Raw genomic sequence first — 21,411 nt, forward strand, 5'->3', positions numbered from 1 at the left:
GGACCTCATGCACTTGTGTGCACGCACATCACACACACACACACACACACACACACGGTTGCTGAGGCACTTTCTTCCCTGGAGAGGCTGATGTGATGGGCTTGTACTGCTCTATGTGGGCAGGAGGCTGGATGGAGTGACCTCTGGCTCCTCACTCTCAGAGTGGTCTGATGTCAACCAATATCCCAGAGGTGGCTCCAGGTGGCCCAAAGGCTGAGATCTTGGGGGTCAGTAACATTTCACTTCCCTGGCACCACTGGTCAGTAAGAGGTTTGTACAAATGAAGTGAATTTTCCCTGCAACTATAGCTTTTTGCAAAAAGCCACCAAATTTAATCATTTCAGCTATTTTTAAGAAAAAGGATATTTTCTTTCTCAAAACAGACAAATAATAATGGATTTTTCTAGGCCAGTGGGTTCTGTGAAGTACTAGTTCCAAGGGATGTTGGTAGGTGTTATTTGAGAAAAAAAGGCAGGCAGGAAGGTTTACTCCTTGCATAGATTTAGGGAATACAGGTGAACAAAAGTAAATCAACTTACCTACTGCAGGACTTCTCAGGGCCTTTATTGCATCAATGTATGGTTTTGTGCTGAAAGAGGGGTGTAGTGTACAGGATCTCCCCAATGTATCTGGTCATGGAATCTTTTTGTGACCTAGTGCTCAGAGGAGAAATATTTATAGAACACACTGAGGATGGTCCCTCTGCCTTCCTGGACTGACTAAGGATTCAGAGCACAGCCCACTATCAATTACAGTTCCGTGTCTTCTCCTCAGTCTGAGCCTTCCTCTGGACCAGTCATCATCTTTGCCCCATATATAGCCCCTCTGTCTGCCTCTGTCTAATTTCCTGCTTTTCCTCTGCAGTCATCTGAAATGCCAGGTAACTAGTGGACTTGGTAAGAATTGACGGAAGGGTCAGAACATGAGGCCCTGGGAGAGGGCTCTCTGTGATGTGCACAGCCCTGGGCGCCAGCTTCGGGATGGTGATCTCAGCCACTGTTTTTGTTGCGTGCTCTCCAGGCCCGGGCTTTGCAGCGCTACAGCCTTACCAGAAGCCTCGCATCCCCAAAGGGGAGTCCTGCCGTATCTGTCAGCATTTGGGATTTCAGTCTAACAGACCTCACTTCTGGAGTCTGACTTAGTGCTCACTTGTTCTGTGTGTGTATGTGTGTGAGAGAGAGAAGAAGGGAGAGAGAGAGATCTCACATATATTATTTCAATGACTTGATGTTATTGAATATCAAGATATTTATAATGCCTCTTGTTGGTGTTCCGTTGAACACAGTGAGATTCTGGCTGGCTGGTGTTCTTGGCTGTGGTGGATGGTAATGGTGACTTAGGACCTTTGCAGTGGTCCTCATTGGCGTGGATCAACTCCTCCCCATGTTGTCTCAGTCCCTCAAAATCTGAGCCCACCTCTCTCTCCAGTGTTAACTTCCATTGTTCACTGCTTGTCCCATATCCCCCGGCCCCCTGCCTGCTTGCTTCCCCCCACACAGTGACACTTCTCCACCTTGGCTCGTGGAATGCCTCTGCTGGAATGCTCTTCCTTCTCTGCTGTGAAATGTTCTTCTGACTCATCAAAGCTCAGAGCACATGTTTGCCTGTGTTCTACCCCCTCCATGGCTTTCTCTCCCCCAGCATGTTAAGAAACCACGTTAGGGGCTCATTTAGCATCCTGACTCCACAGGAACTCCTATGTGCTCTGGCTCCAGGCTGGGCTCTGCATTCGTGGGCCCAGTACACGGCTTGGCCACAGCTGGTGCCAAGTGCCTCGGAGATCAGAGTGACTTGGAGATCAGCCCTGTCTGCCTTGTTTTTAGACCCCACCAGACTGAGAGGCCACAGAGGTCCTAGGTCAATGTGGTGAGAAGGGGAAAAAGCCCAGGGGGAAGTAAGTGCCTTCCCCAATGCAGGCTTTGCTGACTTTTTTTTCTTTTCCCAGCAGCAGCAGGTAGAATTTCTTTCCCTATACTTTAAAATGGTAATTAGGCTAGGAGGCCAGGGCTCCAATTCTGTGCATACCTGCAGGCTCATCTTAATGAATTCTCTGGAGATGGAAAGGGGGAAATGTTATTTTGTTTGTTTTTCTTAACAAGGTGGTGGAGACATTTGGGAAGTAGCCGAGATCGCCAAGGGCTCTGGGGGATGTTCCTAGTTGCCCCCCAGCACGGTGACTACTCTTAACCACCCCCCACCACAGCACAAGTTAGGAAACCAGCCTAATGGGCTGCCCCTGGGAGAGGTGCTGGCCTGCTAGAACTTACCCAGCTGCCCCCCAGTTTCTGGACAGTGAAGCTTTCCTGCACTGGGGCACTTCTGGGGTCCCAGGGAGCCTTTGGGAAGGGAACATGATGCTGAGGCCCCCCTCCCCCAGCCTTCACCAGCAGAGGGGTATCCTGAGGAGCTCTCACCCTTTGGCAATCTGACTGCTCTGCCCCCAGGCTTTCCTCTCTAACTTTCAGGTCTGTATTAGTTTCCTAGGGCCGCCATAACAAATTACCACAAACTGAGGGGTGTAAAACAGCAGAAATGATCTTTTCACAATTCTGGAGACTAGAAGTGTGGAGTCAAGATGTGGCAGAGTCACATTTCCTCCAAAGGCTCCAGGAGGGAATTCGTCCTTGCCGCTCCCAGCGTCTGGGGCTGCGGGCGTTCCTCCGGGTGGCGCTGCGTAGCTCTGACAGCCGCGTCCGTCTTCTCATGGCCTTCTCTCGTGTCTCTGTGTGTCCCTCTCTCTACTCATAAGGACACCAGTCATCGGATTTAGGGGCCTCTCCTAAATCCAGGATGATTTTTCATCAGAACACTCTTAACTGGTTACATCCACAAAGATCCTTTTTCCAGAAAGTTCACATTCTGAGGTTCCAGGTGGACAGAATTGGGGGGGGGGGGCACTCTTCAGCCCACTACTGGGCCCTGGCACCTCCCAGTCTAATCCCATTGGGGACCAGACTTTCTGGCCTAGGCCTCAGAATGGTCTGCACCCACCTCACCTTCCAGCATGGACCCTTCTAGGCTCCCAGCCCCCTCCCCCCCTCCCCCCGGGCTCCTCCACCCTGCCCCCCCCACCCCCCAGCCCTTCTCGAGCTGCATCCAACCTGGGAAGCCATTTCCCCAGGACATGTCTCTGTAGCATGTCTTTTGTTCTCACGAGGTTTTACAATATGATCACCCCTTTCTTTGTGAAACATTGTGAGTTGATTTAATAAAGTAAATAGGTTCACTGAGGCTTGGTCATTGACTCTGTGGCCCATCCCTCTGCGCTGCATCCCCCAGGCCAGTGTCTGTCTCCACCCCTAATGATTCAACCCGACAGTGCAACAGTAGGGTGTTGCCTTTCAGAGGAGCTGGGCTCCCGCTGGGCCACAGCCCAGGGGCTCCAGATGGGAAATTGCGAGGATCCTGGTGTTGTGGAGAGCGGCGCTTTGTCCTGTGTGGGGTTTGCTGGGCCACAGCCCAGGGGCTCCAGATGGGAAATTGCGAGGATCCTGGTGTTGTGGAGAGCGGCGCTTTGTCCTGTGTGGGGTTTGATGCTCTAAACTCTTTCTGGGGCAGCAAGTTTTACTAATACTTGTCCAGCCAGACTCGGGCAGCTCGTCTGGGGGTTGCCAGGCTTGGGCAGCCAAGCCTCATACCTAAAATGCCCCTGCACTGCCTTTGCTGGCGGGCTAAAGAGGGGTTCAGTGAGGAAAGGGATCTGCGTATGGGTCAATCCTCCTTGAACACACCCACACTCATGCACACTGGCCTCTGGTCCCCCCTAATGCTGGGGCCAGGGAACAAGAAAGGGGTGGGGCCTTTGGAAATAAGATGCTGAGCACCTTTTGTCAATGAGCCACTGGAAGGAGATGAATGAGCCTTCACAGAGCTCGCAGCAGTGGAGGGAGAGCCAGGAGAGAGGGGCCCCTCTGATGGGCTTGGGAGGGGCCTGGGGCTTTGCCGTGAAGAGGAGGTACAGTTAGACAAGCAGCGAGTCAGTGCACAGGGCCCAGGGTGGAATGCCCCCAAATGTCAATCCGCTTGGTGAGATGACCCTGCCCTCAGACTCACTCGGGCACTGCCATTTATCCAAGTGCTCCCTGTAGATGTTACCTGGACCAGGGTGGAGGGCAGACCTGCCCTTGCTCAGACACCTTTTCTCTTCCCCCCTCCTCTCCTCTGCCCTCCCTCCCTTCTTCTGATGAGCACATACAAATTAGGAATATGGTCACCTGTACAGAAAGCTGACTAACGGTGGCTTAAACAAAACAAGGCTTTGGTTTCCCAGGTGCAGGGAGTTGTGGTGAGAGCTGAGCTGGCACAGCTGTGCAGTGATGCCATCGGAGCCCAGGCCCTTGCTCTCATTCTGCTCCGCCTGTTTGCTGTATGGGTTCTCTTCACGAAGGCTGGCTGTTGCAGCTCCAGACAGCACCTCTGCATCCAAGGCAGAAAAAGGAAGCAAGAGCTTCCCTAGAATGCCCTCTCCCTCCAGCAGGCTGCGGCTAACGTCTTATTGGCCAGAACTGGGTCACATCATCACCCTTAGCCTCTAGGGAGGCTAGGAAAGCAGAATTTCACTTTTACAGTCTCTAGGCAAGCAAGGGAGTAAGAGGTTGCCAGTGGATAATGGGTGAGTTGGATCATGGGTGAGTCCCTGGTATGACCTGCTGCATTTCATAAGTTAAATGGACCCATGATGTAATTCTCTGCCATGCATTTTAGTAATCCTTCCTAATTCACTTTTTAGGTTGTACTCAGGTAGCTCTTGGACAACCTCAAAAGTCCACCACCTGGAGCATCTTTTGCCCTAATTATTAAGGACAGGGCTTGTGCACTTGGATCCACATGTGACCCTCTCAGGGAACTTTGGGCCATACATCCCTGGGCATCTGTGGCTTTTGAAGGGATTGACTGACTTTGATGAAATGTAACCCTTTATTTAATGTTGGAAGGTGCATATTGTTTAGTTGATGTTTCAGATCACAGGAAATAAAAGCAATCAGTAAATATTTCATTGACTGTTGACTAGCACAAGCCACTCTCCACTAAGGGGAAAGTGGCCTCAGGACTGTGTAGACTTTGAAGCTGAGTTATTTGAAAGAATCTAGGTACCTGTGCCTTGGCCTCATACCTAGCATCCCCTCCTCCAGAGCCCATAGCTGCTGGCAAGGATAGACCCTGCCTAGCATGTTTGCCAGAGGCCGCTGTCTCCTTCCCCACAGCACCCACTTGCCAGTCTGAATCCTTAAGTTTGCCAACCTCATTTGCATGCTAATTTGCATGACTTTACCCTGATACTCTCATCTAATGGTTGGTGGTGTGGAGCACAAACAGCAGTTTCATTGTGAAGGGCTTGTCAGGCCCAGCTGCTTTCTGCCACTTAGGGATGCTTCCCCAGCCATGGCCAAGGCCTGGCCAAGGCTACAAAAAAGACACACATACACTCCTTTTCATGATTTCTCTTCCTGAGAAGGGAGTCTTGAGTCAATTTATGCAAATTACCATGCAAATTTCCACTGCAGACTTTATTACTGTGTCTTGTCAGAATGTGGATGCAAAATATATTTCATAATAAATGTACATAGCAAAGATTTCAACAAGTGCCTCAGGGAACATCTCTTTCCTCGGGGATCCGCTGGGCCAATGGAAGCTTTTGTGCAGAGGGAGGCGTGTAATGTACTGTCTGCTCTATGTGCCTGAGCCCCTGTTGACACTGTTAATACCACCTTCAGAAGATAAATGTGGATGTGGCCGTGAAATCTGTGCTTGTTACGTTCCTCAGGTTTTGTATAAAATGAAGTGCCTGCCGTTTTTCATAAGCAGTACAGTTTGCAAACATGATATTAAAGGAATAAATAAGCATGGCTAGGTTTGGGGCAATCTAATCACAGCAGAGTGCAGCCCAGCCTCCTCTGAGGGGCATCGGTCAATACAAGAGGCTCATGCAGCACTGCTAAGGGGTGGAGGGGAGGACCGTGGGGATCGTGGACTGGCAGGAGAGTCCCCAAAGTCAAGCCTGCTGCTCATTTGTCTTGATACCCTCTTTACATCCCTGTGGCATAGTTACTAGCAAGAATAATTTACCCTATACCTCATAAGTGGAAATGAAGTGCAAAGAATGAATGCTTTGACCAAGACTCCAAGGCAAGCTAGAAGAGAGATTTGGTCTCCTTTAGAACCCACCTCTTTGAGGGTCAACCTTTACTGAAGTTCTGGGAACACTAGGATGTTAATAGGAATTATAAGCACAAAGATCCCCAGGGCAGAGAAACTTGGGAAACATTGGGTTACATGAAATTGTTCATGTTTCTTCAGTGCAGGACTTCTCATAGCCTTTACTATACTAGTGTGTATTATAACTCTCCACTAGGGGCTAGAATATGCAGCCTTTTCCAGAAACACTTGATCACAGTTCAACCAATACTCTTCCAAAGGAACAAACAGAAATCCATAGTCTTAATCACAACATGTAGGATATAACTCAAAATTACTAGATATAGGAAGTAAAAGCCATATTCAAGAAAAAAGGAGAACCCAGCCAGGCATGGCTCAGTGGTTGAGCATCGACCAAGGATCCAGGAGATCGTGGTTCGATTCCCGGTCCCCGGTCAAGGCACATGCCCGAGTTGTGGGCTCGATCCCCAGTAGGGGGCGTGCAGGAGGCAGCAGATCAATGACTCATCATTGATGTTTCTCTCTCTCTCTTCCTCTCCCTTCCTCTTTCTGAAATCAATAAAGATATATTTAAAAGAAAAAGAAAAGAAAAAAGGAGAGACTTGCTTTGAACAGGAGAAGGAGCACATACTCAAAGCCTGGAGGGATGTGGGGATAAGGCTGGGCACATGTAGACAACTTTGCAAATATCTTTTAAATCCTGACTCCGCCCCTTCCAGCGTTGACTCTAGGAAAGTAACTCAACATCTCTGGTACTCAGTTTTCTTACCAGTGACATATAAATACTAACGAACATAACCCCTAACATAGCTTGTCAGAATTAAATAGTGCATGTAAAGCACTTAGCACAATAGCTGGCAAACTGTAAGTACCCAGATGTTTAGTCATTGTTACAGTGGTTACCACTGTTATTATATCAGAGCGTAAAACCAAGGAATTGAAGTGATTCACACCTCCTATTGTAAGGTAGGATTTGAGGTCATCCTCTGGGAGTGATTTGTGCTGAGGATGTAGCAGGGGCGAAACAGAGGGGAGGATGTTATGAACTATTGCTGATATGGATGGAAGCAGGAGGTGATCAAGGACAAGTCACGTGTTCTTGTATTTACCCATACATTTACCATTTCTGGTGCTTTTATATTCCTTCTTTAAAGATTCAAATTTCCATCTGTAAAATTTCCCTTCAGTCTAAAGCATGTCCTGTAATGAGGGCCCACTGGTTACAAATTATCACAGCTTTCCCTTATCTGAAAATGTTTTCATTTTGCCTTCATTGTTGAAGGAAATTTTCACTGGCTATGGAATTCTAGGTTGACGTGATGGTTATTGTTTCTTTTGGAACTTTAAAGATTCGTTCCCTTGTCATCTGTCCTGAATTGTTCTGATGAGAAATCAATTATCATTCTCATCATTGTTTCCTTGTATATAATGTGTTTTTTTTATTTCCTGCTGCTAGTAAGGCTTTCTGTTTGTTTTGTTTTTTTAGCAATTTGACTATGACATGCTTGGGTGTGGTTTTCTTTGTATTTATCTTGTTTTAGGTTCACTGAGCTTCTTGGAACTATGGGTTGGTGTTTCTAATCAAATTGGGGAAATTTTTGATCAGTGTTTTTTCAAAAAAAATTTTGGCTGATTTTGTTTCTCTTCTTTTTATAACAATCTAATTGCATCAATATCAGATGACTTGATATTGTCCTAGAAGTTCTTGGTCCTGTGTTCACTTTTATTTCATCTTTTTTTCTCTCTGTACTTCAGTTTGAACGATTTCTTTTGCCGTCTTCAAGTTCACTGACCTTTCCTTGACAGTGTCCTGGTTCCTGTTGAATTCAATGTATTTTTGTTTTAGGTATTATATTTTTTAGTGTTAAGACTACCTTTTTTTTTTTTTTAGCATTTTCCTGTATTTCTTGAAACCCACCATATTCATCTTTTCCTTTATATTTTAACATTTATATCAGTTATTTTAAAGTCCTGTCTGCTAATCCAATATCTGGGTCATCTGGGGTCTGTTTCTATTGAGTTGCTCTCTTAATTATGGCTTGAATTTCCTGCTTCTTTACGTGTCTAATCCTATTTTATTGTGTAGGGGAGATTGTGAATAGTAAGTTGTAGAGATTCTTGGATTCTCTTACTTTCCTCTGAACTGTACTGAGTTTTATTTTAATAGGCAATTAAATTACATGTAGCTAGTTTTGGGGTTTTTTTTTGAAGGGTTGCTTACTACCCTAGATCTCTGTTGGTTTTTCCCTTAGTAATCTCAAGCCCTGAGATGATGTTCATTCTTCCAGAGCTTGCCCTCTGGCCTTGTTCCTGGGGAAGCCTTCTCACCCAGCACTCTCATCTCCCTCCCTTTTATATCACTCCCTAAAAACCCTGACCTCACCTGATTTAGCTCAGACTCACTTCCTCTGAGAGGGGTGAGAAGGTTCACTGTTGAGAGGGTGAGGACCAGGGACAACAGAGCAGGACCCACCCCAAGCTTGACATGAGTGTCCCCCATTTTTCTGGCTGTCACCACCTGGATTACTGAGCTTTAGCCCCTTTGCCTGAGGCCTTTCAGTTTTGACCTTTCTGTGCTTTTCTCTAACAGGCAACCATTGGAATTGACTTCTTGTCAAAAACCATGTACTTGGAAGATCGTACGGTGAGAGCCTGACTTTAGAACTGGGAGGAGAGGTGGGGCTCCTTTGGGCGTATCACCTGGACTCTTAGCTGGGAGCCACTGAGAGCCAGCGCCTGCCCCAGAGCTGGCAGTGCCAGCATCACAGAACCAGGACCTCACCCCAGCCCCGATCCCACCATGTGGACCTCGCTGCCCCTGCTGACCCCCTGCCCTCCCTGCAGGTGCGGCTGCAGCTCTGGGACACAGCGGGCCAGGAAAGGTTCCGCAGCCTGATCCCCAGCTACATCCGGGACTCCACGGTGGCCGTGGTGGTGTACGACATCACAAGTAAGTGTGGGTCCTGGGGGTCAGAGGGAAGGTGGCTCACAGGGGCTCCAGGACCCAAGTGGAGCCCCAGCCAGGCTGCAGCCTGTGTGTGTGTGTGCACACGCTTATCCTCTGAATGCAGTAAGGCCGGTGCTCGAGGGTGGGGGCTGAGTTGCCTTTGAATGCCACCTTCCCAGGCCCTCCTGCGACAGTCATGGGTGTGCAGGTTGGTCCTGCTCAGAGCAGGGGCCTTTGGAAGTGAGCAGAGATGCTCTCAAGGCTGGCCCTGCTTCCAGTCCCTCTGCACCCTCGCTGGCCCTGGCTGCCAGAAAGACCCCACAGAGCAACTTCTGTGTGCATGTGTGTCAAGGTGGGAGAAGACGCTGGTCCCTGGTCCAACTTGACCCAGCAGCTGTGGTTTTGTGAGCTGGCATCCCAGCTCCTCACTGGGCTCCCTGGGAAGGGGGGGACTGAGCAGGTCTGGGAGATCTGTGGGTGGCTTCACTTCTCACACACTGTGGCTCTTCAGTCCCTGAGAGTGACTGCACAGCCCTGAAGGAGGCTCATGGGGCTGGGGGTCAGCCCCCCTCTACCAGGTGCCACTGCCCAGGGAGGTGTAGTGGAACACACCTGGGAAGCTCGTGGGCTGCGGTCACATCTAAGGTGGGAGGACACCCAGGGCACTGCCCCAGCCTGCTGCCCCTGGCTCTGCCCACCCCTCTTTCCACCCTTCTCCCTGACACAGGCTCCCCGCCATTCTGAGCGTAGGGGGGAGCTGGTCTCATGCAGCCTGACATGGAGCAGAAGAGAGATCAGGCTGCGGGAAACAGGCCACTGTGCCTCCCCTTGGGTGTGCAGGCTGCTGAGGTGGGGCATTGCCCTGTGACTGCTCCTCTTCGAGGTCTTTGACCTCTTCTGCCTGAGGAGAGAGTTGCCCTGAAATGGCCTTGAGCTCCTGTTTTTTCTGTTCCTGGGCCTGCCTTCCCCCTCCTCTTATTTGGAGACCCTAGGGTCCTTTTTGGAATCCCCTCTGGCCTTTCCCGAGCCCCCTGAGCTCCCCTGAGCTCCCTTTGGTAAGAGTCCGCTCTGTAGGCCGTCCTTCCCTAGGGGCTGCTGTGCCCCCACCCCCTCCACTGTTTCCAAGCACAGCCGAGCCCAGTGCGCCCATTTTCACTCTGCCCTGAGCCTCCAAAGTCAGGTCTGACTCTCAGATGGGTCTCTAGAACCACTAGTCCATGTAGGAAATCATGACACTGACCTTCCAGATGGGTGACTTCTTTCCCCCAGAGGGTGGCTCAGCAGTGCAAGGGGCTCTCCAGGACCCTGGGGCAGCAGCTCCACAAACACACATGCGCGTCCTGTGGAAGGCCCGGAGCCCCTCCCGGGTGTCTGAGGGGTGCATGCTGCCCATCCCTCCTGCTCCCTCCCACCTTTCCCCTTCCACAGGGGGAGCTGGATCTCACTCCCAGTTCTATCCCCACTTTCCACCTCCAGACCTCAACTCCTTCCAGCAGACCTCTAAGTGGATCGATGACGTCAGGACGGAGAGGGGCAGTGATGTTATCATCATGCTGGTGGGCAACAAGACAGACCTGGCGGACAAGAGGTAGGTGCAGGGGCTGGCAGGCTGAGCCCACCCGCCACACCTCTGCAGCTCCTCTGGGACAAGGAGTTCTGGGATGCATGCGTAGTAAGCACCCTCTCTGTTTGGCCTGTTCCATGCATCTGGGAAAGGTCCTGTCGGGTTGCTGGAGGCTTTGAAAGCCCCCGGTAGGTCCCTGCCCGTGTCACCCCACCTCACACTGCTGTCAGGGGCATTTCATGGGCACTCCTCCGTGCATGGTCTGCATGGAGCCCCGTGCACCTGGCCCAGCCCAGCATTGTGTGGCCTGGGATCTGGCTACAACCAATAGCTGCAGGCACAGCAATCTCTTGGGCTCCTGTTGACTTCTGCTTGTGCTTTGTGTCTCTGTCCCAGTGAAATGCCCACACCATTGTGGGTGTGAGTATGAAGGTCCTGGGCCCGTGTGCTAACCTCAGATTGTCTGGTCTGGCACTGTGTCTAGGTGTGACACTTTCTCTGAAGAGGCAGCTCCAGGGCACAGGGCTGACTTAGGGGCCACGTACATACATTTGTCCACTTATCTCATGGGACCCAATTTGGTTAGATAAAGTGGCAGGTCATGGACTGTGGGCTTCCTGAAATACACTCTGACCACTTAAGGAATTATCTGAATTAGAGCTTACTTATCAGAATCCTCTTCTCAAGTGAAGAAAATGGGGCCCAAAACCTAGCTCCTTTATTAAGTAGGTGACTTGGGCAGTCATTTTTAACCTCAGTGTTCTCATTTGGAAAATGGGACTGATGAAACCATCCAGAGGTGGTATGTGGCTTGAAACACTTTACAGATGTAATCTCTGGCAGTGGTGACTGTTAGGAAAGGCTGGTATGGGCCTGCCCCAGGGCCTGCTCTTCAATGGGAAGATACTACAGAGGGAGTAGAGAAGGGGCTTGTGTGCCCGGCTGTGCCCTGTGCCCCCTGCATCCTGGTCAGCTCCCCAGCCCTGCTGGGCAAACCCCCTCATCTCAGGCTGCTCCCTCAGTCTCTCCCAGGGGCTGTTTCTCTACTAACTTGATGTCGCCTCTCCCCTCACCTGCAGGCAGATAACCATTGAGGAGGGGGAGCAGCGTGCCAAAGAGCTGAGCGTCATGTTCATCGAGACCAGCGCGAAGACCGGCTACAACGTGAAGCAGGTAGGGTGCACCTGGCGCTGAGCCCTGGCCCTGCTTGGCCGCGGGGCCCACATGCGGCTTCCGGCATGGTCAGCCTCGGGCTCTGTCCTGCCTCTACCCAGTGGGCTAGTGACTGGGTTGGGGCAGCCAGTCAGCGCCCAGAAACCCACCTCATGAGGAGTGAGCTTCCCCCCAGAGGTAGTAACTCATGCGAGAGGGAAGGGGGTGTCCGGAGAATGTCATCATGAGGCACTGTACAGCAGCCAGCCACATGACCCCTGTAGCACGTGTGTGAGTGTCCAGTCACCCACTTCCAGGTGGCTGAGAGAAGCATCGTTTCCCTAGGGTCTTACCTGACTATGGATGTGGGTGCAGGGGTTCATGCCTTGTGCTTGGCAAGAGCTCAGGGGTTGGAGGGCCAGGCAGGCTTGGAGAAAGGAGCCCACCCGTGGTGCCCTGGAGCTCTCAGGCGACAGGCCTGGTGAAGCAGAATCATCAGAGGAGCCATAGAGGGTCCATAGAACCCAAGGAATCCGAAGATGCAATTCAGCAGGTCAACAGACTAGGGTTGGAAAAACTACAGCTTTATCGGCACTAACATCTAAGTGCTCTTTAGTGTTGTTAACCTTCAGCAATGAATGTAGGCAGCGAGACTGTCACGGCAGCAGCCCCTGTGGCTTTATCACAGAGATCACAGCTGTGTTTTTATCACCTTACAGTGTTTTGGTATCTTGAACTTGACACCCATCACTACTTCAGTATCACAGAGGTTCTTACACACACTGCCAGCTCTTGCTGTTGAACCAGTGTGTATCTTTAAAGATTTTAGAAGTGTATTTCCATACTAAGTGGTTTTCTTTATTCTCCTGTGGAATTGATGTCACACGCTTAGGAGTGTGTAGGTGTCACCAGACTGCCAGAGGGGTCTGTGGTTCACACAAGGTTAGGAGCCCCCGCCTCCAAGAAGGAGAGGACTTGGAGAGGTGACGAGGAGGGAGGGCATCCCAGGCAAGGGGCACAGCATGAGTAAAGGTGTGGCAGGAGGGGTGCCTGTGGCTTGGGGAGGCGATACTGAGTGAGGAGCATGGCTTGGCTGGGGTATCACTTCTGCCTGCGGCTCCCATTGGTGCCTAGGAACTCTAGACAAGCTGCTCATGCAGCACTTGGCCTGGATACAGTGAAGACTCATGCCACCTGGACAGTGCCAGTGGCAGTGGGGAAGGTGGCAGAGGAGTAGAAGAGACAAAGTGGGATCCCCAAGGTCCAGGACTCAGTGTCCCCCCAATTAGAGTGACTGCAGTATGGCTCCATTCGCTCTCAACGCCTTCCCAGCCTCCTTCAGTGTAAGGCTGGGGCTGCTGTGGCAGCTCCTGCAGGAGGGAGCTACCCATCCCTGAGGCATACAGGAGACATTGGGCTGCTGCTCTTTGCACCCTAATGGAAAGTCATGGGGCCAGGGAAGCAAAGGGCAGGTAGCCCTGCACTAGTGGTAGGGTCAGGGAGATGCTGCTCCCTTCCTAGAATGCTCTAGAAGCCACATAATGGTCTGAGTGGAGTTCAGTGTGGTCAATTGAAACTCTGTCTGGTTCATAGGAGTCTCCATGCAGTGCAGACTCCTAGACCCTAAACATGATCATATCTACTCTCAGAGACCCCCATGTGACCCCCAAGAGCTGCCTTCTAACTGTCAGCTTGGCCGTTGGCAGAAGCTGTGACCATTTTGATGTTTAGACAGATGGAGCAGGGCTACCTGGGGCAAGGCCAGGAAGGAAAGCTCAGGAGGAGTGACCCAGGCCCTCTGCACCCTTGCCTGGTTCTGCCTGCCCCACTCCGGAGCCCTGTCTGCAGCCTGCCCACGGGGCCCCACACTGGCAGGCAGACTGACCAGTGACTTCACAAACACTCAGGCTCTCATTGCCTTCGGCCCTGGGTGCTCCCATAGGGCCCTCGTCAAGCCTGGGTGCTCCAATAAGGCTGGGCTGTGGATGAAACCATGAATAAGACTCGCCCTGTCCTCAGAGAGCTAAAGCAGAGAACTTACAAGCCCAGAGCCCACCGAGTTCCTGCAGTTGGTGTTTGTGGGGAGAGGGAGGAGTCTTCAGAATCTTCTGGTGCCTTGTACTTCTGTTCTGTACTTAATGTCACCTCCTGGGTTCCATGTCTTCCAGCACCTACCTGACACCCCTGTGCACCCCTGCCCCAGCACACACACCTCACACACATTTCTTCCCATGCACACTTACACACTTACATGCACAAAAACCCACGTGCACATGCACACTGCACACACAGTCCCCCACACACTTATATAGGGTCACACACACAGACACCACACACGCATACTCCACACAGTATACACATCACACACCCATACCCAAACAAACCCACAATATTACCTTCACACTCCTGTGTTGTTCTCTCAGAAAAGTCTCTCTCTGCTGTGACTGTGTGGCCCTGGCTCCAGTGCCCAGCAGCCTCCATGCCCATGAACTTGCAGGAGAACGTCATTGGTTTCTAGGGCAGGTGGGAAGTTGGTTCCCCACACCTGGTCCCTATGTGGGCAGTGGGACAGAAGCCCTCCTCAGGGCTTGTCTCCTGGGGTCTAGATCATGATCTGCACTGAGGTAGGTCCCTTTTAGTCACCATGACCCATGCTCAGCTCCTTGTGACCCTCTGGCCAGCCTGCTGGGTGAGAAGCGCTGGGATTGGGGAGAGCAAAGTCGATGCAGCCCTGCTCTCCAGGACACGGTCCGTGGGACAGGCAGGATAGTAAAGCCCAAGGTCAGGAAGAGTAGAGGCGAGAGGGTGGAGACACAGAGGGAGCAGGAGGGAAAGGCGGGCAGAGGACAGGGGGCTCATGCTGCATCTCCCCTCTCTCCAGCTCTTCCGACGTGTAGCGTCGGCTCTGCCTGGAATGGAGAATGTCCAGGAGAAAAGCAAAGAAGGGAGTATCCTTTTTCTTTGATGAATGAGTGAAAGATGTGCTGAAGAAGCAATTGACCCATCTAGTTACTCACCACTGCAGAGCAGCGGACGAGCACTGGCCTTGCCCCCAGCCCAGCCTTCCCTGCTGAAGGGTGTGGTGTGGGGGGCTCTGTGCAGGGATGAGACTGGACTCCAAGGTCTTTAAGACCCATCCGGCTCAAACCACCTAAGCTTTTACTTCCCAAACAGGGTGGGGATACCAGAGGGATGCGTGTGGAGTGATAGTGTAAGGCAGGGAGTGAGAAATAGTGACAATGCCCTTATTTACAGTGAACATCGACCTGTATTTCATGGGTACAAGTAGAATCTCCACTGTAGGGAGGGTTTCTTTCTCTACACTCGGATCTGATTTCAACATGGTTCAGCCTACTCTACATGAGACAGCAGATGCCTCCTCCCTCCTGCTTCCTCGGCCCAGCCCTGCACAGCCCCGGAGCTCCCCACCGCTTGTGGGACAGGGTCAACACGCCACTCACATGGTCCACCCTAAACCGCAAGCAACACCCAGAAGCTGAAATTGAGGTTCAGACAGGTTGTCTGATTTGCCCAATTAGAAAGAAGGCAGTTGTTTATTGTGTGTTGTTTACTTATAGTCTGCTGTCTTATGAAAAATGTGTTTATATATATATATATATATATACACACACACACACACACATAGATGCACAAAAAACAAGCTAACAATGTGTATGTACATACATAAAACCAGAGAATAGGGTAAAAAAAGTAAGAGAACAAGGACAAGGAGAGATAAAGTCATACTCGAAATATATGCCATGGCTGAATGGCCAGTAAGGGGCAGGGAGGGAAAGTGTGATCGTTAGGAGAAGCATGGCTTTTTCTAGTACAGTCATCCTCCTGTATCTGTGGGGACTGGTTCTAGGATCCCTCATGGTACCAAACTCCTTGATGTTCAAGTCCCTTATATAAAATGGCATAGTATTTGCATATAACCTATGCACACCCTCCCATATACTTTAAATCACCCCTAGATTACTTACAATACCTAATACAATGTAAGTGCTATGCAAATAGTTGTTAACTGTAGTGTTTAGGGAACAATAAAAAAAATAATGTACATGTTCAATACAGATGGAACTGTTGTAGATTTAACTACACACGTCAGCCACAATGTAACATTTTTTTTCCAAATTTTTTTGACCCACGATTGGTTGAATCCACAGATGCAGAGCCCATGAGTACGTAGGGCTGACTGTGCTTAACGCTAAAAGAATCTCTACCATAGTCCTTAAATAAGGGCCTCAGAAACACCCCTCGGATGCCAGCAACAGCTCCCATAGCAGGCCTTCTACCTCCAACCCCTCTCCCAACCCCAGTGCAGTGCCATAGCGGGGCCCCAGAGCCCGGCCCAGGAAAAGTCATTCTATGCTGTGTGGAGGGCCTGTCCTCAGTTGTGATGGGGCCTGGCATGATGGTTTTCAGCCTGCTGAGGGTGGAGGGAACAGCCTGTCTGTGCAGGTCGAACCCACTGCTCCCCTAGTTCTGAATGGTGTTTCTCCAGCCTAACAGTCCCCTCTGCACCAATGGAAAGGCTGGAGAGGAGGCTGCCCTGAGGCCCTTTTGCTGGGATGTGGCTTCTCACAGTGGCATCCTCAGAGTCTAAGTGACACGCACAGACTAGAGCTTGAGGGGTCCATATTGCTGTGGCAAACTAGGGCAAGGCCCATGGAGCCCTTTGCTTTGAGATGTGGGATCAATGCCTGGCCTTCAGACTCTCCACCTTCAGGGCACTGTGGGGTGGGGCTGAGGCCTGGGTTGGGAGGGATGGGAGCTGGGGACCCTGCATTCTCCCTCCCCAGGCCAAGCAGTCTGGGTGCTTGAGGGCAGCAGGGGCCTGAGGCAGGGTGGCAGCTTCTCTGTGAGGGACGTCTTCCTTAGCCCAGCCCCCTGCAGTGATCGACATCAAGCTGGACAAGCCCCAGGAGCCCCCAGCCAGCGAAGGCGGCTGCTCCTGCTAATGCAGCTGGAGCCCCCGGCTTCCTCTGACACTACTCGCTTGTTGTGTTGCTTCCTATTGGTTAGCTTCCTAAAGGGGGTGGGAAATGAGCTTATCAAGATGGGAGGATTTTTCTTTTCTGTCTCTAGGAGTAGGGTGGGGTGGGGTGGGGAGGGAGGCTGGGCATCAGGGATCACGTCACTCTTAACAGCTGTTACTTAAACAACTATTTTTTTGTTTTGTTGTAATATATTGTACTTTATTAAGATTGCCAAAAACTGTTAAAATTTAAAAAAAATTTAAATCATGTGTATACAACTTTTTGCCAGATAAAAATGTAGTCATTTTTATTTGAAAGATGTGCTTTTTTTGTTTTTGTATATTTGTAAACTTACAGAGAACCTTTTCCACACACCTCCTCCTTCCTGTCCCCTTTAAACTGTTCATCACCTCTGCCCTCCTCCTGCCCCCCAGCCCAATAAACTAAAACATTAACTGGGCAACCTAATTAGACTCCAATCCCGGACCATCTGGCCCAGACCAACCAGGCTCCACCAAACAGGTCCTACCTGGTTAAATCAAACACTGAACAAAACAGCCTCTGTGAAGGCAGCTCTGACTCTGTCCTTCCGTGGCCAGAGTGGGACATCAGGCATGGCCCCGAGAAGACATTAAGGTCTTGTGAACTGCTGGGGGCCCAACAGCAGGCCCCATTGCAGTTATTTCTGCCTCTCCTTTCCCTCCCTGAAAAACCTTGAAGGTGGTGCAGGGCACTTGCCACAGGCAACCTTGTGTTCTCTGTGGCCCGCCCAGTGATTGGCAGAGCAAGAGGTCATTGGAAGGAAGGACGGGGTGCTGTTGGCAAGTGTGGGCAGTGTCGATGTGTGGTTGGTTCATACACTTGGGGCACCGTGTGTACTTCTGAAAATGTTTTAACTAACTGGCCCAGCATTCAGCACACATATCTGGGTTGAATCTAAGGGAAGAGCAAAGAGATTCATTGTGTGCCCTCAGGAAGGGTTGCCTGCAGGAGCACCACCTTGAAGATGCTTGTCCTCGGGTCTTCGGTTGCTAATACTGTTGAGTGCTGTTCTGGAAAAGCTGACTGATGTGTTTTTGCCACACTGGCACTGTGCAGTTGAAATATTTGCACGTAATCCTTTGTGGATGTTGTACCCACACTCCAGTTACCTGAGAGTGGGGCTGAGGTTGGGTCTCCAGAAAGCTGCCCAGAGAGAGCCGTCTTTGCCATCTTTGACTCAGTTCTGAGAAGGGCTAAGTCTGAGAGCCTATAAAATCTCTGAGGAGAACTCTCTCTTCTCACCAAGTGATGTAACCCCCTTGGCCTGTATTCCAAAGAGACCCAGACTCACCAACCCTGAGCCTGCACAAAGCCAGGCAGTAGATAGCAACTGTGGCCCAAAACAATAAACTCTGCCCTCCAAGCCGGCATTGACTCATCCTTCAGGCTGCTGTTGGGCATGTCACAGGTGAGCTAAGTGACCATCTGGGGTGTGATAGGGGCTGAATTGTTCCCCAAAGCAGTGCTTCAACAAATTATTGCAGTGGATTTTGGAACTTCTCAGAAATGAGTCCAAAATGGCAGCAAGTGCAGGACTCACTCTTTGTCCAGTGGGCCTGCCACATACTTTCAGCTAAGGAGACTGTATGTCAGCTGTTCTTTAAAGAGAGTTTTATCTTCAGGTGAAGAAAAGAGGAAGCAGAATTCCCACTGAGCTCCTCTTCCTAGAGGCAAAGACCAACGTACGAGCATAATTCCAATGTCGTGTGTTTAGTTTTTCTATGTGTGTACATAATTATATAGAGATAGACTTGTGTATACACCTTCCACACACACATTCTCACAGAGGTACATGTGCTCAACGTATATTCTTGTTTTTCCCACTCTCAAGTTGGAAATTGCATTGTGATAACAGTTTTAAAAATTCAAAAGTACTGCAATGTGTTGAAATAAGTACTTAATATTGTCAAAAAAACTTGTGATTGTCTTGCCATCAATAAAATAACTACATAGATGTGTTAAACTACAGGCAACAATAGCCCACGGGAATATGTGCACCATTTCTCCTTCTATGTACTTATATGCACGGGTGTGCATGCCACGTGGGCCAGCACCCCCCACCATGGCACACCCCCAAGTGGTGCTTGTTGGAAGTGCTTACTTACCTCGTGAGAATTTATAGGAGCCCCTGTGACAGCATCCGGCCTGGGTGGCAGTGAGGGCCATTGCTTGTGGCCTCTGGGACAGCCCCATTTGCAGGGATCTGCACTGGGTCTCAGTGAATGAATGTATGGTGGATTTTTATTTTCTTGGTACTAAAGAGTAGCTTTTCTTAAAACATTCCTGTAAAAATAAAAAGTAGAAACTCACTTCCCTTCTCATGTGCGCACACATCCAAGGCACCAGGAATTCTTTATTCCATCACAGCCTACAGGAGCAGTAAGAGACACAGTAGGTATTGTTTGGCTTGACGTGGTCTCCATGAGCCCCGCCTTTCCTAGCAGGTACACAACATCCCCTCTTTGGAATCCAGGCTCTCCCCAGCCCTGTGGGCCTCTGAAGGTGAGGGCAGTTGCCCCCTCTTGTCCTCCTATCTTGGTGGTGCCGCCCCATTCCATGATCTTCCTCTCCTCAACCCCGACTTCCACCCCTCATTTCCTGGCGCCTGTCAGGGCAGCCAGATCTCTTGCACAGAAGTGCACTGTTCTTTGGCTCTCATTCTGAGCAGGTGCCATCACTGTCCTCTTGCTTGTAGGTGGGATCTTGACTCAGAGTTCAGGTTCAGTAATAAAACGGTCAGGTTCCCTTGAAGATGATGTCCTGAAATTGCCTCAGCATCCCCAGTGACTTACATCTTTGCCAAATCCAGATGGGCCAGCACAAGGCAAAGTGGAGGACTCCTGTTAGGAAATGATCTCAGTTTAGCCAGCAGTTCAGTCCCTCTCCTCAAAGACTATCCCTGACTTTGGGAGATGAGTGGGGTCATCTTATTTAGGTCTTTTGGGGGGCGGATGTCAAAGGAAAGCCGTCAGTAAAGCTCCTATTTTGCAGGCACTGAAAAATTAAGCCCAAGATAGAAAAGGCAGATAGTGTATTTGAAATGTATGCACTCCAGAATGAAAGTGTGATGGAAACACCTTGAGTGCTAGAAGTGCAGTTGTGTAGGCCACGGTGAGCACGCTTGTGATTATAAGCAAGTGTTTGTTTTTATTGCCAGAGGCCTCCCTGCTCTCATTGTCACCGCTCTCTTCCTGTCAGCATCCTCAAACATCCTGTGTTGCTCCCAGGTCCCAGGAGCAGTGGCCAGGTCAGTTCAAGTGTCTCAGGCGGCAGAAACGAGGATTGCAGCAGTGGTAGCTAAGGATGCAGACACATCCTGAGTGCAGTGCCCCCACCCTCCTGATGGCCCGCCAGTGCTCAGGTTCCAGGTGTGACAATAATGGCACCGCTGGCTTCGGTGTCCTGCTGGCAGAGCAGCTTCATCCCTTTACACAGCAGAAGGTAGGCGGGGATGTCGGGATGTGAGAACAGGGAGCCGAGGACTGTGAGGCGTGTCTGAGCCACGTGAGGGGCAGCTAAACAGAAGTCAGTCTGCATCAACCAGGCAGGGGTGTGTGCTCACTGGTTTCCAAACTACCTCTTCCCCGAGAATGTGAGGCACTGTCACCTGGTCACAGCAGTGTGAGGCAGAGGGCTCATAACCCTTCCTGTGTCGCAGGCAGGGAAACCAAGACAGAGAAGGGTGACTTGCTTACAGTCACCCAGCTAGTTGGAAGTGGTCAGAACCTAGAGGTTCCCGTCTTCGTCCATCGCCCACCTGTGTGTACAAACGTGACTGTGCACTTGCACATAAAGGGCTGCTGTGCACAGGTGTTCCTCAGGCCCTCTATTCTGGTTAGGATGCGAGATCCTGCCCAACATATCTGAGCGAGCCAGGAAAGAATCCACGTACGTTTTAGGCTCCTCCATTGCAAAGAAGGGCCAGTCCCCAGGGTCCACTCTGATTGTTGTGGGCACCCACAGACCAGGGCACCTTTTGAATTTTTGTTTGAAATGAACTATTTAGGTGTTCCAAACCTTGGGCTCTCAATGTGTGAACTCCCTGGACACCAGACCTGTGTGGGTGATACTGTGGCAGAGTGCGGTTGATCCTTGCAGTAGGGTTTGGATGCTTCCTTCAGGCGGAAGTCTCCATAGATCGAAGGCCAGTCCCTGTCACGGTGTGTGTCAGTTTCTCCCCTCACTTCCCCTCACCCACCCCCATGGAGTGACTAGCCATGAGGAGCACGGAGGGTGGCATTTCCATCTCTTGCTGGCTCAACAGGCATAAATGGCCACGTTGACTTTACATAAAACCGTGTAAAATGTGGAAGACTCAGCATGTTGATCAAACAATAAACTGTCCTAATTCTCAACACAAAGCTTCTTGTCTGATGTTTCTAAGTGGTGCAATCATATATGAGGGGAGGGAGGGGTGTGTGTGAAAAAACCCTTCAAGTGTATGCTCCATGAAGACCCTCCTGTATATGTATGTCCACCACCCAAAGCCCTTTGCTCCTTCCTCCTACTCACCTGGGCTCTCCACCCTGGAAAGGGGCAAAGGTAGGACACACTCATTTCCATAATCT

At 50.6% G+C, this 21,411-nt stretch overlaps 1 protein-coding gene across 1 annotated transcript in view; it reads left to right on the forward strand.

Annotated features, from left to right (window-relative positions):
- Positions 1 to 21,196, forward strand: part of RAB6B (RAB6B, member RAS oncogene family) — a 46,174-nt gene extending 24,978 nt beyond the window's left edge. Inside the window, exons 3-8 of the mRNA XM_081159349.1 lie at positions 8,747 to 8,800; positions 9,001 to 9,106; positions 10,580 to 10,691; positions 11,747 to 11,840; positions 14,701 to 14,767; positions 16,719 to 21,196. Coding sequence (XP_081015475.1) covers positions 8,747 to 8,800; positions 9,001 to 9,106; positions 10,580 to 10,691; positions 11,747 to 11,840; positions 14,701 to 14,767; positions 16,719 to 16,783 — 498 coding nt within the window. The 3' untranslated portion in view covers positions 16,784 to 21,196. The remainder of the gene's footprint in view (positions 1 to 8,746; positions 8,801 to 9,000; positions 9,107 to 10,579; positions 10,692 to 11,746; positions 11,841 to 14,700; positions 14,768 to 16,718) is intronic.
- Positions 21,197 to 21,411: the final 215 nt, after the last annotated feature.

This window comes from Miniopterus schreibersii (assembly GCF_964146895.1).
Source record: "Miniopterus schreibersii genome assembly, chromosome: 15".
NCBI lineage: Eukaryota > Metazoa > Chordata > Mammalia > Chiroptera > Miniopteridae > Miniopterus > Miniopterus schreibersii.